We start from the raw sequence: 19,918 nt of genomic DNA on the forward strand, positions 1-19,918 counted from the left end.
ATCATCAAAATAAATATTAATGTGATCAATTTACAATGCTGTGCGTTGGCACAAGCGATGCGTATGCGTGCCAGTGAGTGAGTGTAATAACTTATAGCCAGTTTCTTACATCCAAACCCTAAATTCTTCACTGAGACCCTTCAGGTGTTTCCACTTAAACAATAATAAATATTTGTCGACCTCTTGTGGTCACCATTAAACACAAAACTTGTCGCGGGTGCAGTCAGAAATAGTTAGCAGTTAGCTCCCTCATGTTATCCGCTCAGTATCTGGCAGCAGAAGTAGCGCAGGGAAAGTCGAGCTCCGTCCACACGCAAATGACGGCGATACTGGACTTAAAAACATGCGCCTGGATGTTGAATGATATTCGGCTGGCCAGTTTTCCGATCTTTGTCACCAAAGATCTGTGAAGTTATTTCTGATCTGAGAAGAGCTCTAAATAGGTTCAACGTTCTAACCGGGGGCTTTGCTGCAGTCCTACAAGTAAACAAGTAAGCTAAATTATCTTCTTGTTAGCTTGACATTAAGTAGATCTGTGGTTTGGCTCACATCTCTGTTATTTTATCCTTCATCATTTTCTGAACTATAAATAACCCAGGATACGATGACTTACAAGTTTTTTTCTTCTTCTGGAAGCTCATTTTTAGCTAAGCTAAATAAGTGATTGGTATTTAGGTTGGTGGCTTATCTCCACTGCGCGTTAAAGTCACACAGTGTTAACATTACGTTATTCAACAGTATTAACCTGTCGTTTCGTGCCCATTTTACGTTCTTACAAGCATCGTAGCGTTTATAGGAGCGCAGACAAATGCAACCATCCAAATAACATGCTAGTGTTAGCCGGCTACCTCGCTAAAGTGAAACATTGTCTTTTATTCTTAATAGAGATGGCAAAGCAGCTGCGCAATATATGCATCAAATATTGTCTGGCCTGCCTTTGAGAATAAAAACGCTAACTAGGTAGCGTTTGCCGCTTGTTGTTTATTTACGATGGATGATTAGCGTGTGGTAATGACAGGCCTTGGTATGTGGTGGCTGTGGTGGGCTTAACCAACACTTCCACATCGAAGAAAATCATTCTTCCCATTGAGATCATGTTTGTGATTACCCAGCAGGGGATGGATCCCGAACGCCAAAAACGCAGAGAAGATATATCCAAAGCGATGAGCTTTATTAAGTAAGTGGACAGTCAGTGCAACATGTTGAGGCTGTGTTCAGCCTGTACATGAAGACTGATCGAACTGTCTCCATTCCTGCCCACAGGTCATCGCTGCCTTTTCCAGAGCCAGAGAGTTATGAGGTCTGTATTTAAGTTTATTATCTCCTGTCTGCTCCTGCAGTGTGGGTTCCGATGTTTTGGGCTCAGATTTTGTTATTATTATTATTATTATTCCCATTCAGGCATTTCTTACCCAGTTAGTTTGTCACTTGCTGGACGAGGGCAACTCTTGCTACCGAGATGGGGATTGGCAGCAGGCAACGCAGCAGTACAGCGAGGGGATCAGTGTTGCCCGTTACGCTCAGGCTGAAGCGCTCGTCATTCCCTACGAGTTACTGGAGTGCCTCTACGTCAATAGGGCTGCTGCTTTCTACCAAGCGGTGAGGCATTCTGCCATTTTTACAGCTATGTGGTCAATTCGGTTGGTGACGTCATTTTTATGCTTGTCGCAATTTGCAGACGTTTCAGAAACTCTTAACAAACTCTGCTTTAGTTTTTAAATATAAACTTTGATAGATCCCTAGATAAGATGATTGTTTTTTATCTGTTCTCAGCGGGAGTATGAACACGGTGTTCAAGACTGTGACAGTGCACTCTGCGTGTCAGAAGGGAGTCGAAGGGCTTTGTACCGCAAAGCTCTCTGCCTGAGAGAGATGGGCCGATTCCGAGAAGCTTATGAGTGTGGAACCCGTTGTCTTCTCACAGCACCACATGTACGTCTTTAAACCCATCAGTGTCTGTAATGATGTTTTATCTCAAGGTATCTCTTGCACATCTTATTTGCACCTTAATTTTTCTTCACACTGTCTGACACTCCTGTATATAATTTTAATTTCTGTATATACTGTACAATGTACATAGCAATGTACATAATAGAAGAGTCTTTTTCTTTTTTTCTTTTAGTACTTTTCTGTATTGTACACCACGGGCTACCGCTGTAACGTGCAATTTCCCCGATGTGGGATCAATAAAGTCTTTTATCCTTATCCTATCCATAGGTGGAAGATGGAAGAAGGTTTTACCGCTGAAAAATTGACTTCCTAATGAAGATTTAACGCGGATATAATAAATCTGTATGCCCTCTCATTTTCCAGGACACAATTGTGACTGAGCTGGCCCAGGATCTGGCCAAAAAACTGGGCCTGAAGGGCCGCAAAGCTTACGTCAGCCCTCAGACGGAGTCCACAGGCACAGAAGGGGAGAGTCTTGGGGAGACCTCCTCACCTACTGGAGATGTAGGTGATGTTTGCAATGCTTACAGTGATATTTGGTTATTTGGTCTAACTTATGTTCTGTACACCTTCAGATGTCGTCCAATGGCCTAGAATCTCTTGGAGACATTGGACCAGGTATGACTGAACTCCTCCCCCACTAAATTCATGGCTGCTTGCGTGTTAATTCCACCAATCCAATGTCTTGATCCTCGTTAGCCGACCTGTCCAGTGCTCAGTGCATACCTGCTCCACTGGCCACACCAATCCCAGTCAGCGACGACCCCGCATCCTCAGTGATGACTCCATGCACCGAGCTTTCGGAGAGCAGCAGCCAGGGGATGCCTCCCATGCCCTACTCGGTGCCGGTGTCAGAACATATGGAGGAGTGCAGCAGCAGCGTCATCAAGGATCAGCTGGACAGCCTGCTGGAGTGCATCCCAAAGAAAGTTAGTGAAGTGAGTTTAAGATAAATGGGGGAAATGATTCTTTTTTGTTGGTTTAAATCTGTTCTCCTTTAGACTGAAAGCGTCAGAATTGAGGAATTGACAGTTTGTGTGTCTGATTTCATTATTAAAGGCTTTTTGTGAAGCTAACACTGTTGATAAAGGTGGTGACTGAAATCACATTGTAGGGTTTTTTGTGCTATTTGTCATGGATGGGGTTGTGTTTAATGATCTTTAAATAAAGTCAAGAGTAACATTGGTTTTGTTCGGCCCTGGATATAAAGGAATATATTCCTATTGTTCCCTTACCAGAATCCAGTCCAAGGTGCTATACCCACCAATCTCCCCAACACAGCGGTGGGTCTCCGCCCCCCATATTCCTCGAGCCTTCCGCCTTCTTCTTCGCAACTTCCCACCGCCTTCTTCAGCTCCTCTCTCAACGAGATGCCCCCACTGGAGCCTTACTCACCGCTGAGCGGGCGGGATCAGGCCTCCACCCAAGCACAGGATGCTCTGGGTGGCTTCCCAACGGATGGAGAAGACAAGTCAGGAGTGACAGCCAGCAGTCTGGACTCGTTGTCTGAGTACACTCTTCCTGGTAAGGAAATTTCTAGAGTCTACATGCACTTCAGTTGCAGTTCTCTTTAGAAATGGTGATGAGCTAATGGGAAATTAGCCTGGAAAGCTGGCTGTGCATGAGCAAGATGGTGTCACAACCATTTGGTTTCTGACGTAGTTTCATTTCATAGGGGGGCCAGTGTGTCACAGCTTCATGCCTGGAATGCGCAACTACAGTGCTGCACATACGGTGAGCAGCATCAGTTCCTTCTCATGAGAAACTCCTACAAGAGGACTGTTTATGTTGGCACCTCACTGTGTGGTGTCAAAGATTTATATATTAAATTATTATGGTTGGTAATAGTTCAATTATTTAGGTTACATGGAGCACCTGGAGGGATAAAAGTTATTATTAGGAGTGTTTTTAATGGAAAACTCTATTCTTAAAGCCTTCAGGACCAAGTTCACCTGCTTTCTTTAGCTCTTGATATGCTTTGCAACAAGGCAGACCCATAATTATAGTTATATTCGTGAAGCGCATATGCTTGGTGATGATGACTGAGGTCGTCTAGTGGTCCCGGTTTAATGTCACCTGTTATTTGCTCCTCAGAACGGACCAGCAGGGACAAACCTGTCCATGCTGTCCAGGAATCCTCTGGCCCAAACGCACGAGTTCCGGCAGGCTTGCCACGCCTGCTACAGTCGAATAGGTCCATTTCACTGAAGCTGCTCAAGAAATCGGACCCAAAGGGAATTCATAGAATGAGCTGATGTTGCCTCTGTATTTTTCTCCTGTGGCTCTCAGGTCCACGAGTAATGGACTACAAATATCAGCCGGAGGCAGCGCACCGCTGTAAGAGGGATGTGCTTCTGTGCCGCCTCAAGAACACAGACGATCCCACTTGGAAGAGGATCCGCCCACGACCTGCACGAAACAACTTCCTGGGGGCATTTGTACTCTGTAAAGGTACATATATATCTAATATTTTAGCTAATACTTCAACATACCCTGAAGTATATAAAAGTGAGTAGAAAAGGCACCTTGTGTAGTGAAAACATGTTAAATATGTATTTATATTTCCCATCTTGCCCTTTGCAGAGGTGCAGGAGCGTCAGGAATGCCAGTATGGAGAGAACTGTACATTTGCTTATTGCCAGGAGGAAATAGATGTGTGGACCCAGGAGAGGAAGGGCGCCCTGAGCCGAGAGCTGCTGTTTGATCCGCTGGGCAGCACAGAAAGGAGGGCGCTCAGCGTCACAAGGCTGCTGCAGCTCCATATGGGCATGTTTATGTTCCTCTGTGAGGTGAGATCCTTTGTGTCCTTTGATTGTCATCGGACCTATTGGGGCATCTGCATCTCCTCTTTCTACAGGAATGCTTTGACAGCAAACCTCGCATAATCAGCAAACGCAGCAAAGAAAATTTAGCTGTCTGCTCAAACCTGACAGCCCGACACCCGTTTGATGACAACAAGTGAGTTATATCCGTATTTTCTGTCTTTGTGACTCTTAGGATCCAGTTAATTGGCCTGTTCTTGTCCCCTGCAGGTGCCTGGTGCACGTGGTGAGGTCAGCCAACGTGCGCTACAGTAAGGTGCGTCCCCTGCACCCGCTCTGCCAGTTCGACGTGTGTCGCCACGAGGTCCGCTACGGGTGCCAGAGAGAGGACAGCTGCTCCTTCGCTCACTCCGTCATAGAACTGAAATGCTGGGTCCTGCAGCAGGACACCGGTGGGCTTTTAATTCTTTTGTATCGTCACATGTTGAAAGACTGAATGAAATTTCATGGAGTTTTCTACCCCCCTAAATGTTTTCATCAGGTATCACACATGAAGAAATGGTGCAGGAGTCCAAACGCCACTGGCAGCGGCTGGAACAGAATGCCCAGAAACAGCAGAAGGTAAGGCACAGGCACATTTCAACAGTTTGAGCGTGTGGTTTGTCCCGTATTCCAGATTTTAGTGCAGGGATTGATAGCTGTCCTGGAGCAGCTGACTTATCTGCTTTTATCAGTGGCTGTCATTCGCTCTTGCATTGCAGCCTCTTCATATCCCCCACCCAAGCAGCAGCAGCAGCAGCATACCTGGAGGAGGCTTTGGGGGGATGGGGGGCGGAGGAGTCGGAGGGGAATGCATCGGAGGAGGTGGCGTGAGCCCCATGGGTGGGGTGGGTGTGGGAGGTGCGTCGGGAAGGGGGCGCCCCCTCAACCTGAAAATGAAGTTCGTGTGCGGTCAGTGCTGGAGAGAAGGACAGGTCAGCGAGCCTGACAAGAACCTGAAGTACTGCACGGCCAAAGCGCGGCACAGGTCAGCCCTTTTTGTTTGTTTTGGGGTTTAGTTTTTACTCCCCTCAGGTTTATGTCAGCTCGCTGTCTCTACAGCTGGACGAAGGAGCGCCGGGTCCTTCTGGTAAAATCGTTTGAGAAGAAAAAGTGGGTCGTCGTTCGGCCACTTCCCTTTTCACGTACCTATCCACAACAATATGACGTGAGTTTCTCTCCGCCTCCACTCGCTGGTACACTAGATCTGACGCCATTTTCACCCTGTGGCGGTGAGAGAGGTCAAAGGGATGTGAAAACAATAGTTTTACTTAACTTTTATTAGGGATTGTATGCCTAAGAACTCTCCACAATTTTGTTATGATTATTCCATTTTACCTGAATATAAGGGAACTCATTTTCCAAAACTGTTTTGTTTTTTTTTCTATTTCTTAGTGTTGTCCAATATTCTGTAACATGCTGTAACATGTTACCGCATCTCTTTTAGATGTGTGTGCATGTGATGAAGCAGAAAAAGTGCCACTATATTGGAAATTGCTCCTTTGCTCACAGTTTGGAGGAGCGGGATGTCTGGACATACATGAAGAACAACAGCTGTAAGCTTCTCTTTCCATTTTAAAGACTCAACTACATCTAATCATTACATTGATAGGTTTATTCGAGTAACACTATTACAAATATATCAAGGGATTTTCTCTGCCTCGAGTACTCATTTATTTAAATGTAAAGCTCAAAGCACAGGATTTCGCACAGACTACTTCTACACAAGGCACTTATGTCACCCACACAAACTAAGAGGGAGGAGGAAGTGAAAATGTTCGGATGAAGTAGCGGGAAGACGGAAGAGTTGAGGAAAAGTAGCAATAATGGTGACATTTTCTCTTGCGTAGGGTGACCAGACCTCCTCTTTTGCCAGGACATGTCCTCTTTTTGAGTCCAGGTGGAATTTGAGAATCGTCCATAATTTTTTTTTCGACTAGAATCTCGATCTCTTGTTACAAACAAGTCACGCCCGCCCTCCCTCCCTCCCTCCCTCTCCCGCTCCCGCTGCAGGGTCTTCTTTTTCCCCACATTCAAATCTGCTTAATCCGATTACTCGATTAACCGAAGGATTTTTCAGTAGACTATCTGATTACTAAAATATTCGATACCTGCAGCCCTAATTGAAAGCAAATTCATTGCAGAAATACATATCGAGGGTTCGGTTAGGGTGGCGGTGCTTGCCTGCACATGTTCCTTGCAAGGTTACTGAGGGTGTTCTTTGTCTCGTGTTCCTTATGCCTTCAGTGAGAGACATGCAACAGATGTATGAATTGTGGCTGGAGCTCACGAATCAGAACAGACGCACGGACAGCTCCGCTGTCACCCCGCCCCCAGAAGACAAACAGGTCACCCTAACAGCCGAGTACACAGAAACCATGGTGAGTGCTTCTCACGAAAGTTGATGAGACGAACCTGTAATTAAATGAACGGGTTATGCAGTCACTGTCTTCATTTCAGGATAATGGGGTGTATATTCAGGTTGTACCTGTATACAGTGTTGGATAACACTCCATACCAGTGCAGAGCTTTCTTTGTCTGCATGACGGGTCTGATAACAGCGTCTCTAATAGTGGCGGGGTGTGTGGTTTCAGGGAGGCCAGCGGATGTCTGAAGGCGATGATCTCTGAACACTACCATGTGATCAGATGGACCGGGGTTGCCGTCGAGCCACAGACAGAATCAGAGATGGGCCTCATATTCCCGCCAGTCTGGTCTCCTGTAGGATGAGAGACGGAAAACACCCCATACATGCGTGAACACACCGCACACGAGACACAGTTCACAGACACCGGTTAACATAAAGTGACAGCTAATGAATTGAAAACACACATTTTGTATTGTTTATTATGATGATCACACACACGCAGCACCTTTAAGCTCCCATTAAATTTATACTGCAAATTCCACAATCAACTGGTTTTACTCTGACTAAACCCATTTCAGTTTGCTCCCCCTTCCCCTAGAGGGAGCACCATTCTATTTTCTTTTTTCTTTCTTCCTCACAGCACTGAACTAAAAAAAATCCTAGGATGGGTGCGCTGGCCGCAGCTCAAATCTTACTGAGTCGAAAACTGAACACAAGCTCATCGCTTGTACGCGTAAATAAATCCTGGAAACAAAGCCGTCAGTTGGCCGTCAGTTGTCTGTGGCTGTCCAGACATTCTAAAGCTGAATAGAGACGTCTTGGGAGACAGTGGCATAAGAACCAAATTCCTTTCTTGTCAAACAGGATGAAACAGTGTTTTTGTGATGAGTTCGAGCTTGATTCTTGATTTCTAGGGGATTTTTACTTCCTCGTTATATTGTCTGCCATATTGGTGGAATGCTATGAATGTAATGCCTGCATGGGCCTTTGAAACTAGGAAGTTAGTCACGAATAATTTGCTGTGGTTGTGGAATGTATGCAAGTATAACGTAAATGCCCCTACACATACAATGGGAGAGCCCCCCCCTTTATAGAAATAGCCCACTGCATATCCTGCAGAGGGCCATATTACACATGCACATACGTTCATGTCACCTTGTAGCTCCTTACAGTGATCCACTGGATCCTACGCTGTGGGAATGTTAGCCCCTCCCTCATGTCGGCCACCAAAAACTGGACTTGTGGTTAATGTCTTGCAGCAACCAAGGTGCTAACTATCACGCACTTTAATCGGGGTGACAGCTGACACGGATGGCTGCAGTGAAACAACCACTGTTCAGGTGTATAAAGCTGACTGGAAACCAGTGAGAACGGTCAAAGAGTTCTGCTAGGAACACTATGGTTTGGTTTTGGAAAAAGGCCGAGATAATTGATCATTTAAGGAATGGAACATGTTTAGTCTGAGGTCGTTTGTCACTGATGAAATATCAAACCTTTCATGATGTGAAACGTTCTAGCTTTAGCCTGGGAAACACTTCATGCCCCACATTGTGCCTATTAACAACAATGAAAACACGTGACATTAACACTTCTGCACATAGAAACACACCACATCTGTTGCTTTGCTATTCTAGCCTTTAGTGTGGATGGTAACACAATGGAGGTATGTTTATATTCAGATACTTATACATACATTATACATATTTACAAATAATGGTATATTACTAATGATAATTGATAAGGTAGCTGTTAAGCTTAATAAACATATAACCTGAAATCTGTATTAATTACATAAATTTAAATTCTTGTCATTGAGGTATGTTATAGACGTGCATCGCTGAACTAGATGACATAGTTTTTTTTTTGTTTTGTTTTTTTAAATTTTTATGGATTTATTTGTCATTTTCTCTTTGTGTGGGTTGTTCCAGATGGATGTACAAATGTTGCAGCGGAGATTAAGTTTTGTTTATTCTAAAAGAGAAAAAAAATCATAGGTGGAAATCATATATGATCTCTTGGTTTAATTGCAGCAGGAATACTAGATTTATATATTCATTGTTTAGAGTATTTTGGGGTTCTGTGTGGAGTATAATAAAGGAGCTGCATTTTATATTTTACTTTGGAAAAAATATATGGTATTCTAATATTTGGCCTCTCTTCAGTTTGTTGCTAAAAATCCCTTTAAATTAGACACGACGGTGAGGAAGATGAATATCCCAGTGGTGAATACATACACAGGCCTTATATGAGCTGTTGATAATGAACCTGTCTGGAACAACCCAAGTATTAGCTTCTCCGAGGGATCGTATTACTACGCTTAGTATTATGAATATGATGATGATAATTATTGCTATTGACTATTTCTATTTCTTCTCTATATGCTATTGATATATGTATGTTAATTGCAATGTATAACTCTATATATGTATCTATGTATGAATATAATTGACAGTAAATATGCACTGTGTATGCAGCAGTGCACAGCTCTGCCTGGGAGGCGGTGAGCAGGAAAAAGAATCGGTTCATATTTCATGTCAATCCTTTATTCCATTTGACTGTTGACTTTCAGACCGGACGCAATGACTTTGCATGATCTGGAAGGAGCGTGAGCTCCTCAAGGGTTGTTTTCAGCATGGCTCAAGAAAGATAGTTAATGCCTAAAAGTTGAAAGTGAATGCAGCATTGATCTCCCCCACAGATTTGGCTGCTCACTGCTTGTGCTGTTAGGACTCACCAGACAAAGGCAGATCTGGAAACAAACGCATACATAGTTGCCTATATACTCCCGTATAGCGCCTTATTCCACATACTACACCTATAAGATGATACATACCCTTATTGTATAATCCTGCTTACTATATACTGGATATGATACCTATGACATTTATTATAACACTTAGTCATTCTTATGATGTGATTTAGAGAAAAGAGATGGCTGAAACATTTTGGCTGTGGCTGTGCCAGGGTGTGCTGTGGTGTTAGAATGCTTCACGCTCAGATGCTCTCATTTCTGTTCACGTTAACCTTTGGCTAAAGACAGGGCCTTGTAATTGTTTAAGGTGTTTGCGTCAGATCCCAGAAGAAATTGGAGCATTTGAGGAGAAGCTTCTCGTGATATTGGAAGAGCCCGAAGTGGTGATGCAACTGACCTCAGGAAAATAGAAATCTGTGGTCTTGTTGCAGGATCTACATGCCTACTTGAAGGCAGGCAAATCATGACACAAACTTGAGGGTAGATGTGCTGCTTCTGTACCTGCACCCTCTATCAGCACTATCATGTAGCTTCCTGGTGTATAATTGTCACTTGATTTTCTTTTGTGTTGAAACTGTGAAGACATTGGCCCTCAGTTCTCAAACCTAAATCGTCTTTTCCTCCTACTTCCTTCCTGGACACATAATGCCAATGGACTTAAACTACATAGGTTCATTTATTCACATACTGTCAAAAGCTATTTGCTAAAGGTTGATTCTTTTTTTTTTTTTTTTTTCTGGAGTTATTTTAGGTTTTAGACCAGTTCTGGTCATCAGCGCTGTTAATGGACAGGGCGTTTTCCGAAAGCTCTCCCCCTCACGTTTGTGTCATATGATTCCCAGCACCAGCATGCACCTACCCAGCCACACAAAACCCTTAATTTATCCGTTTTTAGTGTTTTGAAAATCACTTTTTTGAATTGCAACTTCTCGGATGAAAACACCAGGATTGTGAAAAAGTAGAGCGGGGGAAAAAAACGAGGCCTGTTTTTGTACTGTATTTTTACATTTCTTTATTTTATGCTTCGTTTACCTTCTTGACTTTGTTTTCTGTTTTCCCCTCCTTGGTTGGAAGTTGATGATCATTCAAGTGGACCAAATCTCTTGAAAGCATTTAATAAACAGACTGTTTTAGAAAGAAATTGTCTTATGATTTGTCAAAGTGATTTCAGTTACAGACCAATGTAACATGTGGTTTTTATTCCAAACTGGTCTGTTTGGAAAGCAATCTTACACGTGACGGTGAAGGTGTTATGAAATCATAAACTACTCCTTAATCTATGTGTCTATGGTGCTTTATCAGTCAGAAGACTTTGGACTGCCGATTGGAGTTGCATTGTTGTATTTCTTTTCTCTGTTTGACAAGTAAGCAGAGTCTTAAGAGAGTTAAAACAACTAGAAAAAAAAACATTTAAAGAGCACAGAACTCTGCCAGGCAGCTCATTTTCCCCATATTTAACCCGTAGTATGCCCCTTGGCTTTGATCTTAAAAATGTCAAGAACCCTCTAGAAGTTGGAACATTACCAAAATTGTATTTGTTTCCTTGGGTCATTACCAACATTTTCAGAAAAAATTATTAAAATCCGTTCATAATTTATGGAGTTATTTTGTACACAGGCACATGAGTAAACAGGCTGTTACATAACCACTTTGGTGGAGGCAAAAAACTGCATGCATTTGAATTGTTCTCTAATCTCAGGTATCTCTATCATTCACAGATAATTCTATGGACTGGTGCAAATTGAAAAATCAGGAGTTTAACAGTTTTCAGGTGTTTATTTTTACCAAAATTGTTGCATAACTCCCCCCCCCCCTTAGATAATACATACGCTGCTCCTGATTCGCTGCATCTACTATGATAGATAGGCAGGTTGTCCAATCGGAACGTCTTTCGTCAAAGGCTGGCTTAGAGAACGCAGCTGATAGGCTGCGCGCCAACTAGGTTGGCAAGGGGGCGGGTCTTATGAAGTAAAACGCGGACCTGCTCGCGTGTGCGGGAAGTTTTGACGTTCCCATAGTTCCCAGGAGCTCTCCGACCTCCTCCTGTACCCTCCCCGGTGCTTCTGACGGCTCCTGTGACATCTGCTTCACCTCGTTCTAACGGAACTTTAAAGAAGAAAAATGACCACAGAGATCCCGGAGGTTTTCCGCTGTCTTCTTGAGCATCCCTTCACTCTCCCTAACTTTGACTTTGATGGTAAGCGACTGCCAAAACAGCTGCACTTTCACTTGGGTCACTTGAACGTACTGTGCTGTGGTTACGGAGTTTGTCCTAAAGTGTTCGATGCAACTGCAAATCATTGTCGCATTCCCGAACATTCCACGCTTGTTACATCAATAGCCCCGTCTCCAGGCCATGCTCTCCATGAACAACTAACTTTAGAGGCAAAGTTAAGGTTCGTGAACGCACCTTCAGAGCATTGCCTATGCTCCATGCCCTCGTAATCAAACAGTTGTTACATCTACTTTTAATGTGCAGACAAATGAATTCAAATATTTTATACAGAAAAGAACAATGTTATTTTGTCTGCGCTTCCTTGATAAGGACACTCGATAAGTATTTTGTTTTCGGACTAATGTGTCAGTACGGGATTAAAGATACTCATCTCTGGCAATCAAAAGACAGTGGTTCAGTGATGTAACAGACAATAGAGCATTAACCCAATCCCATCATGATACTGGTAATAAGAATGTTTGGTGGCTAAGAACGGGAGGTCTGCCAATAATGTTCTGGTCTGAGTGTGACACCTGTTTCCACGTGTCAGCTTGTGTAAATGACTTCTTAGATTCCTGATTGGATCGCTAGGTGGCACCGTTGGTCTCCGGGTAACGTTTGATTGTTTTCTTAGGTCGTTTTAATAATCTTGAATGCTGAATTTGACAGGAATTAACTGACTTAGACAGACAGACGACTTTCTTGATTCCAGACGTGGAAAAGCTAGACAAAATAACTTGTCAACATAAAATAGAAAAAAAACCACACACAATAAATGCAAAGATAATATTTATGAAAAGGAGGTTGTTAAATTCTCCTGTGTGCAAAGACAAAATAGACAAAAACAAGTACAAGGCTTTAATGTCACTGATGCTTATTCATCCTGATGATAAACTTATTTTTAAGAAACTTACTAACTTATTATAGAGTGAATTAACTTTGCTGAGTTGTTACCAGAGCCGAATATAACCTGTGTAGGCACACACAAGGATCTCAAATGAGAGAAATACACAGAAATATGGAGGTTGTTCAAACTTTTAATACTTTGTTCTGTATTTCTGCAATACAAACGCATCATTTTTCAAGGATAAGCACTATCTAAACAGAACAATCAAACCACCACAGTTGTCTTTCTGAGTTCTCTGTTGGGTGAACCACTCGACTATCAATCCCCAAGGTCATATGATTGCCACGCACATGAATGGATCACTGACGCTCACTTGCGTCAGAACATTTGGTAAATTTTGGTAAAATCCTGACATCTCCTGTTTCGAATTGTGAATTAAAGTGCAGTTGTAATGTACTACCCTTGTCAGAAAGACTATTCCGTGCAAAAGTGCGCAGTCTGGGCGTGTTAGGCAGCCCATCAAAAGCGAGGCGCGATAGTGAATGTACGAAAACACTTTTAACGCGACACCTGCAGGCGTCCGAGAAAACACCATTTTCATCACGAGCAGCGTTAAATCCTATAGAGGGCATCCATAGCTGAGTTATTTCACTGGAAGACTGTCACTAGAGACACAACATAAGGTGTGCAATGCTGTCAGAGCACAAATTCTTTAAAGCGCACTCATTATTTTTGAGGAAAGAACGACGGGTTGCTGCCACAAAATAAGGAAGGTCAGAGCAGCACGTGCAGATGCACGTGAGCGGTGTTGACCAGGCGGCGTGTGAGGAAGAGCTGTTCTAGTGTTGATATTGGGTATTGATTCTATAAGTGGTTGTCAGACTAACAAAATGTAACTCTGAATTAATAACTCCTATTAATGCCAAACGTAAATGAGGCCGTGTGGCTTTATGACGAGCATCGTAGTGACGCGTGTCCACCACGCGTTTCACAACTTGCCAGACCGGCCTAGTTGGAACATATGTAACTCGGTCAGCCAATAGAAACCTGAAGGATGCGAAGCGGCCGCTCTGATTGGTTTGTAGCGGAGCAGCTACTTGATAGACAACTAGGTGGCCAATCACAGTCGGGCTCGGCGGTAGGAGGGCGGGATTTGTTCTAAAGACAGCAGTGCATCGCCAGTATTTTTCCGTGCAAGTCTAGGGTTGTATCCGCGCACCATCAAAACATTGCGCACAAGATTTCGAACGGACTAAACGATCTTCCAGCTAAACAGGACCGGGAGAAAATAATAGCTGCGTCGCCCGCTTGGTTGTCGATTAGGAGAAAACAACAGGAGGAAAATATGTCGGAAGAATCAATTCTCATCACACTGTCAACAACGCCGGGAGGGCCCTCTTCATTCCCCGTGGTTTTGAAGAAAGTCATGGAATTGCCCCCTCCAAACATCCTGGACGGCGACGACGGTGCGTTTAGTGGAGGCAGCGTAGATCTGAAGCATTAATATGATGCAAAACAAGCTCGGACCAAGAATATCCGAAAATATTCCTCTTTTCTGGGTATCTGGTTAGAGGACGCGTTAATCTCCCATATTCTTGTATTTCCTGGTGCACCTTGCGAAGGTGAAGCTGGTACAGCTGCTGGAACATATCGTCCTATTTTGCAAATACAAAAGGGCGACACCAGCAGGCGAATGCTTTCATGTGGGGGTTTGAACCTATGTGGCGAGTAATTTGGTTTATTATTAACGTAACGTGTGAGTTTATGCATTATTGTTGGATATGTGTTTAAGGGTGTTTCTTAAACATATTCAATCATAACTTCCTTCCATTTGAAGAAGTTTACAATTACAAACCAGTCATTTGATGTGTGTCTTTGGCAATGTTGCATCACCTTTTTACTTTAAAAAAAAAAATTATTAATGTGGTTCGACCAGAACGGGTCTTTATGAATCTAAATTCAAGCAAATGTTTTGTCTTAGACACCAACAAGGAAAAACATGGAGATGGTGATGACCTTGGTGGAAGCAGTGATATGGGCCCCTCGGCCGCCTTGACCCCAGCTATTTGGGACAAAACCATTCCCTATGATGGTGAGAACTTCCACTTGGAGTACATGGACCTTGAGGAGTTCCTCATCGAAAATGGCATTGCCTCTTTGCCTGGAGAGGAGCCCACAAAGGTCAGTCCAAATGAAAGTGATTCAAAGACAGAAGAATCAAAGTCGGCTCCGGTGGCCCTGCTCCCCTCTGATGAATTAGATGTGTGCCAGAAGGAAGTTGTGACCATTGCCAGCAGTGACATCATCTGTGATGTTACGACAGGTACACTATTATATTATACACTATTTAAAAATCTCACTTATCAGCTATCATTTTAAGATTGAATGTTATGTTTCTGTGTGTTTTCCCATGGACCCAGAGGTGTCTACAGAGAAGGACAGAGCGACACCAGAGCCCATCAGTCCTGATGATATCGAAATCACTCTAAACTATGAGCCCGATCCCACCGACCTGGTGCTGTCAAGCGTGCCTGGAGGGGAACTTTTTGACCCCCGCAAGCATAAGTTTTCAGACGAGGACCTTAAACCACAGCCCATGATTAAGAAAGCCAAGAAGGTGTTTGTGCCTGAAGAAAAGAAGGTATGCAAACAGGAAAAATGGAATTACTGCAGCCAGCGTTGTTGGTTTCTATAGTTTCTATAGTTTAAATCAAATCATTTATCAGGTTCCATGTGAACAGTTGGTTTGGTTTTTAGAATGCAGTAACTTCAATACAGGTGTGAGAGTTGTTGAACAAAATGTCCTTGAAACCTGAAACACCTTTTTAAACAAATTGAATGCTGCTAGCCAGTGTAAGAGGAGAAGGAGGTTTTTTAAAGCCACGGCACAATATAGCAAAGTCATAGTGACTCGTGCATTTTCCCATACATGTGGTCTGCTGCAGAGCAGATGTTAGGATTGTTTATGAGACATAAGAGCCGGGTTGTCTGCAGTATTACATATCTTGGACAAGCATAAAATTCACAAGATGTGTGATACATGTGTCTTTAAGTCTAGAGTTTACCTTTAAACAGAACAGCGCACCGGTCGCCCTCTGGTGGCATGATGATGTAAATTGTTTTAAATTCAAGTCTGGCCACGATGAGTCGTTATAATAAATTTGTTGTGCCTTGTTGTGGGGAAATTGTCCCCACTGATGCATCCAGACTGAATAGCTGATGACGACTCACTTATTTGTTCTCCTTGTCCCTAGGATGACAAATACTGGCAGAGAAGGAAGAAGAACAACATGGCTGCCAAACGTTCCCGTGACGCTCGCAGGTTGAAGGAGAACCAGATCACTGTGAGAGCAGCCTTCCTGGAACAGGAGAATGCAGCACTGCGGACGGAGGTCGCGGACCTACGGAAGGAATGTGGGCGCTACAAAAATGTCGTGGGGCGCTACGAATCCAAATATGGAAAGTTGTAACAGATTGGATCGCTGTATCAGGAAACTGTAAAATGAAAAAGGGTGGATGTCAATACAGCAGAGTTATCGTTCACTTTGTCTTCTCATGTCGACAGATTAGTGCCGACTTCTACTCCAAAATGGATATGAGTGCATCTTGTAGATTGTAGCAGACTACAAATAACAGTCAGATGGGTTAAAGCTGAGCTGGTAATTAAGTGTAGGAACATTTTACATCTATGCTTCCTAGGTTGGACATATTTAGCTTGATAATATTTTACTAGTGGAATGTGAGCAAGTGCCTGCTTCTGTATGAAAAGGGATAAGAACCCATATCTACAGCAGCCTCTGGCAGATGATGGTGATTCAGAAGAATCGTGATGAATAATGTTGACCTCTCCCCTGTCCGCCTTTCTTTTCTTTTGTAAATTGGTTTTTTTGCTCTAAAGAAGAAATTAGGTCTCTTTAGAGTGGAGCATGTCTCAAGGAATGATTGGGTTGCTATGGTAACCAAGTGACATTTCAGGATGAGAACCTCCACATTTCCTTCCCTGCATTGTCACCATTGTCCATGTGAATGAGGAAATAAGTGCTTCTTCAGTGCACCTCATTTATGGCGTGTACTTTACTACTTTTGCTGAGCTTTGAGATCATTTTGTATTGTTTTTGCTCTTTTCATTTTGGAAAAACTGGGTTTTATCATTTTTAGTTAAGTAGCATTTGTCATACTTTTCAACTTTTTACTACCCGCAGGTCCATTTATATTGTGGATGGTATAATTTTGACAAATATTTGTGACGCTTTTCTAAAATTTGATCTTCAGGGGATTGCAGTGACGCGGTTAAGAAAGATGCCGTGTTCGCTTTACTTTTACGTGCATTTACCACAGAGCTGTCTCAGTGTAACTGCTCCATGTCTGTCACTTGACCATTAGCATTTGTTGCATTGTTCATGTTTTTAAGGACCCATGTGTAGCATTCAAATGCGTTTAAAAATTTTGAATCATGGTACATGAAATTGACACATTTTAAAGCTCTTCACAACCTGGAAGTGTCTGCACGATTATACTGCTCTGACAATTTTAATATCAGGTGGAGGCCGTTCACCTGTCTGCCACCCTTTTATTATTAACAGGTGGTCTCATAAAACTGTTGGGAATGCCGAAAGTTATTTCAGTGCAGTTAGTCTCAGATTACTGGGAGACATTTTTTGCACCCAGGATATGTCTGTCTAATCATGAGACATGTAGTCCGCCTCCTCACTTTTTTTTCTTTTTTTTAAAAAATCTGCCTGTGCTTCCAGTCATAAATCAAGGTCAAGCGTTCTATTTTGTTTAATAAATATTAAAGTTTGCAGTAACTGTAAGGTCAAACTTCTATTTCAAACGGGTCAATTTTTAACTTTGTTTTTAAAAAAAAAAAAAAAAAATCATTTGTTTTTGTAAATATTGGTATTTTCAATGTCATGTCTTGCACACATGTATTAAAGCATCAACCCAGAATTCTTCCTTTCCTGTATTTTTATACAAGTAACAAAGCAAATTTATTAAGTAGAAAAGAGAAATTTATTGACAAGTCAAAAAAAAATCCTTAACGCATTCTTGTTTCCAAAAAACAGCTGACAGGAGAAACTTCATCTCTTCTTGAAACCGTACTTCTTCCTTTCATAAAACAGGTCTGTTTTTGAACTGCCTAAATTGACAATCTTCGGACAACCATCTCGCTGAAAAACAGAAAAATCTGTGAGCAAATTTGTTTCACATCTCTCTAAACACAAGTTCCATCAAGGAAGCAGTCAGGCATGGCATTAAGTTCTTTTTAAACCTAGTTTTTTGGATTATCGGCCTATTGCAGATGATGGACAAGGGTCTGGCTCCAGACCCTCACCTCAGCCTCCTTCCCGGAGAGGCTCCTCTCTCAGCAGTGTAAACTTTTACAAGATAACATGGATGGCATTTACAGTGATCACAATACTTTGTTTTCAACTGAACGTGAAATGTTTCAGGCGCTGACAGGCCAGAGCCAGACATACACAGGCACACATACTGTGGAATTTTCTAGTAATCAGGGGTCACACATGATCATAGCTACAACTCCAGGGTTCATAGTCTAAACTATTTTGAAAGTGGATCTAATGCAGTTATGTCCCTGGCAGACTTACACCTATGATAAATACTACATATAAAAGGTAAAAACATACATATATTTAGGAAAAAACAATGAATATGGAATAATATACACATAGTCCTACATTTGCTTGTTAGAAACAACTGGTTATTGCTTCCTTTAGTAGTGTCTAGGCAAGTTAGTTTAGAAATTTCTGTTGAAGAAATATACGGTACCTTAACCCTAGTTAGACAGTTTGAGTCAAGCATTAATGTGGCAGGCTGGCACAGCCATGTTAAGCGCTACAAAAAAATATTAGACAAAATCAAAACGTGTTCCACATTTGAGAAGGTTTTTGTGTTACAGTTTTGATTAACTATAAATCCACGACAGATCCACCTCCTCCAAAAGTGTCAACACGATTTCATTTTGTCTCTCGAGCGTGTAGATTTGTTATGTTTGGTATTCCAGATAGGAGAGTTGGTCTGAGAGGATCCTGCACCGGAAGCAGCCCGAGGCAAGAGGTCTGCTTGGTTTGGGTTCGCCTTTTTATTCTACTCAGATTGTAACACCATGGAAGGATACTCACATCTTTCTCCTGTATGGTGCACTCTTTACAGTAGTATGCATCAGAGACTCCAGGTCCTCCACAGATGACACAGCGGCCCTGGTAGGAGCCATAGTTACACTCATCACAGATGCGCACCAAGGTGCAGGGCCTCACATAGGAATCACAGATAACACATTTGCCATCACCTGGGGAGAGGAGCGGAGTAGATTATCATCGTGGCCCTCAACTGGTTTATAATTAGTAATCAGTAACCCCGACCCTTTACCCCGATTATTAGAAAATATATTATGTTGCACTCAAAACGTACACACAAATGCTGATAGACATTTACTTAAGGTAAATGAAAGCAATGGTGGTGAAAATGTTAAATGTAATAACTTACATTTCTCACAAAGCCTCCCGATTGCTGAAAATGAAAGAAGTCAGTTTAGTCTTGCTAATTTAGAAGGAATAATCTAAATTACGTACACCTCTGCATAAGGTTCACTATAGGATAATTATAATCACTAGGCACAACAAAGCTAAAACCGTGGTCCACGTTATGTCCATTCAATGTTGCTACCGTTAGCATGGCAGCTAATGGCTATAAACACGATAATATGACGACCGTCGTCGCAGCACCTTATTATCAAGTAATTTGCAAAAAATAAATAGGTTGACACGTACCAACACCGGCTTGTTTTCTGCAAAAAATCAGATCTGGATGATGTTTAGCCATGCTGGCTAACGTAACTCAGTCGTTTCTGAGATAGTTGACTTTTGAACCGAAAATTTGGAAATGGAAAAGAGAGTGCTGCCACCTAGCGTCACAAAGAAGAACGACCAATACCCTACTAGTCAAGAGCATTTAGGTCTAGGAC

At 42.5% G+C, this 19,918-nt stretch overlaps 3 protein-coding genes across 7 annotated transcripts; 2 read left to right on the plus strand and 1 right to left on the minus strand.

The window, feature by feature from the left end:
• Window positions 1-210: 210 nt before the first annotated feature.
• Window positions 211-11,012, plus strand: zc3h7bb (zinc finger CCCH-type containing 7Bb). Of its 4 annotated transcripts, none has more exons than XR_003889448.1 (21): window positions 211-491; window positions 1,113-1,177; window positions 1,264-1,300; window positions 1,402-1,599; window positions 1,774-1,932; window positions 2,314-2,454; window positions 2,526-2,568; window positions 2,650-2,888; window positions 3,189-3,474; window positions 3,626-3,684; window positions 4,045-4,144; window positions 4,240-4,401; window positions 4,534-4,739; window positions 4,808-4,908; window positions 4,983-5,164; window positions 5,254-5,333; window positions 5,474-5,739; window positions 5,814-5,919; window positions 6,264-6,307; window positions 6,999-7,132; window positions 7,346-11,012. XR_003889448.1 is itself a non-coding variant. In XM_029841126.1 (21 exons), exons 2-21 carry the CDS (start codon window positions 1,119-1,121, stop codon window positions 7,379-7,381), a joined length of 2,703 nt encoding a protein of 900 aa, XP_029696986.1. In that variant the 5' UTR covers window positions 213-491; window positions 1,113-1,118; the 3' UTR covers window positions 7,382-11,012. The 4 variants fall into 4 exon arrangements, 3 of the variants coding, with proteins under 3 accessions (XP_029696986.1, XP_029696994.1, XP_029696992.1); XM_029841126.1 differs by having other exon boundaries at window positions 213-491; window positions 6,199-6,307; XM_029841134.1 differs by having other exon boundaries at window positions 213-491; window positions 2,650-2,879; window positions 6,199-6,307.
• An 851-nt stretch (window positions 11,013-11,863) lies between these two features.
• tefa (TEF transcription factor, PAR bZIP family member a) lies at window positions 11,864-17,880 on the plus strand. Of its 2 annotated transcripts, none has more exons than XM_003961523.3 (4): window positions 11,864-12,068; window positions 14,915-15,256; window positions 15,354-15,574; window positions 16,188-17,880. In XM_003961523.3, exons 1-4 carry the CDS (start codon window positions 11,993-11,995, stop codon window positions 16,401-16,403), a joined length of 855 nt encoding a protein of 284 aa, XP_003961572.2. In that variant the 5' UTR covers window positions 11,864-11,992; the 3' UTR covers window positions 16,404-17,880. The 2 variants fall into 2 exon arrangements, with proteins under 2 accessions (XP_003961572.2, XP_011603211.2); XM_011604909.2 differs by lacking the exon at window positions 11,864-12,068 and adding an exon at window positions 14,089-14,399.
• Window position 17,881: 1 nt separating this feature from the next.
• Window positions 17,882-19,875, minus strand: phf5a (PHD finger protein 5A). Its single transcript, XM_003961358.3, has 4 exons — window positions 19,725-19,875; window positions 19,441-19,464; window positions 19,077-19,243; window positions 17,882-18,104 (listed from the first exon to the last, which is right to left on the minus strand). Exons 1-4 carry the CDS (start codon window positions 19,774-19,776, stop codon window positions 18,015-18,017), a joined length of 333 nt encoding a protein of 110 aa, XP_003961407.1. The 5' UTR covers window positions 19,777-19,875; the 3' UTR covers window positions 17,882-18,014.
• Window positions 19,876-19,918: the final 43 nt, after the last annotated feature.

This window comes from Takifugu rubripes, chromosome 1 (genome assembly GCF_901000725.2).
Source record: "Takifugu rubripes chromosome 1, fTakRub1.2, whole genome shotgun sequence".
NCBI classification, from domain to species: Eukaryota; Metazoa; Chordata; class Actinopteri; order Tetraodontiformes; family Tetraodontidae; genus Takifugu; species Takifugu rubripes.

What these genes read in the sequence shown, in the direction of transcription:
- zc3h7bb (XM_029841126.1), top strand. Translation starts at nt 1,119, where the DNA reads ATGGATCCCGAACGCCAAAAACGCAGAGAAGATATATCCAAAGCGATG. An exon ending in CTGCTGCTTTCTACCAAGCG is followed by an intron (nt 1,600 to 1,773) that starts GTGAGGCATTCT and finishes ATCTGTTCTCAG; the next exon opens with CGGGAGTATGAACACGGTGT. An exon ending in GGTCCTGCAGCAGGACACCG is followed by an intron (nt 5,165 to 5,253) that starts GTGGGCTTTTAA and finishes TGTTTTCATCAG; the next exon opens with GTATCACACATGAAGAAATG.
- tefa (XM_011604909.2), top strand. Translation starts at nt 14,279, where the DNA reads ATGTCGGAAGAATCAATTCTCATCACACTGTCAACAACGCCGGGAGGG. An exon ending in CATCTGTGATGTTACGACAG is followed by an intron (nt 15,257 to 15,353) that starts GTACACTATTAT and finishes CCATGGACCCAG; the next exon opens with AGGTGTCTACAGAGAAGGAC. An exon ending in TTGTGCCTGAAGAAAAGAAG is followed by an intron (nt 15,575 to 16,187) that starts GTATGCAAACAG and finishes CCTTGTCCCTAG; the next exon opens with GATGACAAATACTGGCAGAG.
- phf5a (XM_003961358.3), bottom strand. Translation starts at nt 19,776, where the DNA reads ATGGCTAAACATCATCCAGATCTGATTTTTTGCAGAAAACAAGCCGGT. An exon ending in CAGAAAACAAGCCGGTGTTG is followed by an intron (nt 19,465 to 19,724) that starts GTACGTGTCAAC and finishes TTTCATTTTCAG; the next exon opens with CAATCGGGAGGCTTTGTGAG. An exon ending in GCACCATACAGGAGAAAGAT is followed by an intron (nt 18,105 to 19,076) that starts GTGAGTATCCTT and finishes TCTGTTTTTCAG; the next exon opens with CGAGATGGTTGTCCGAAGAT.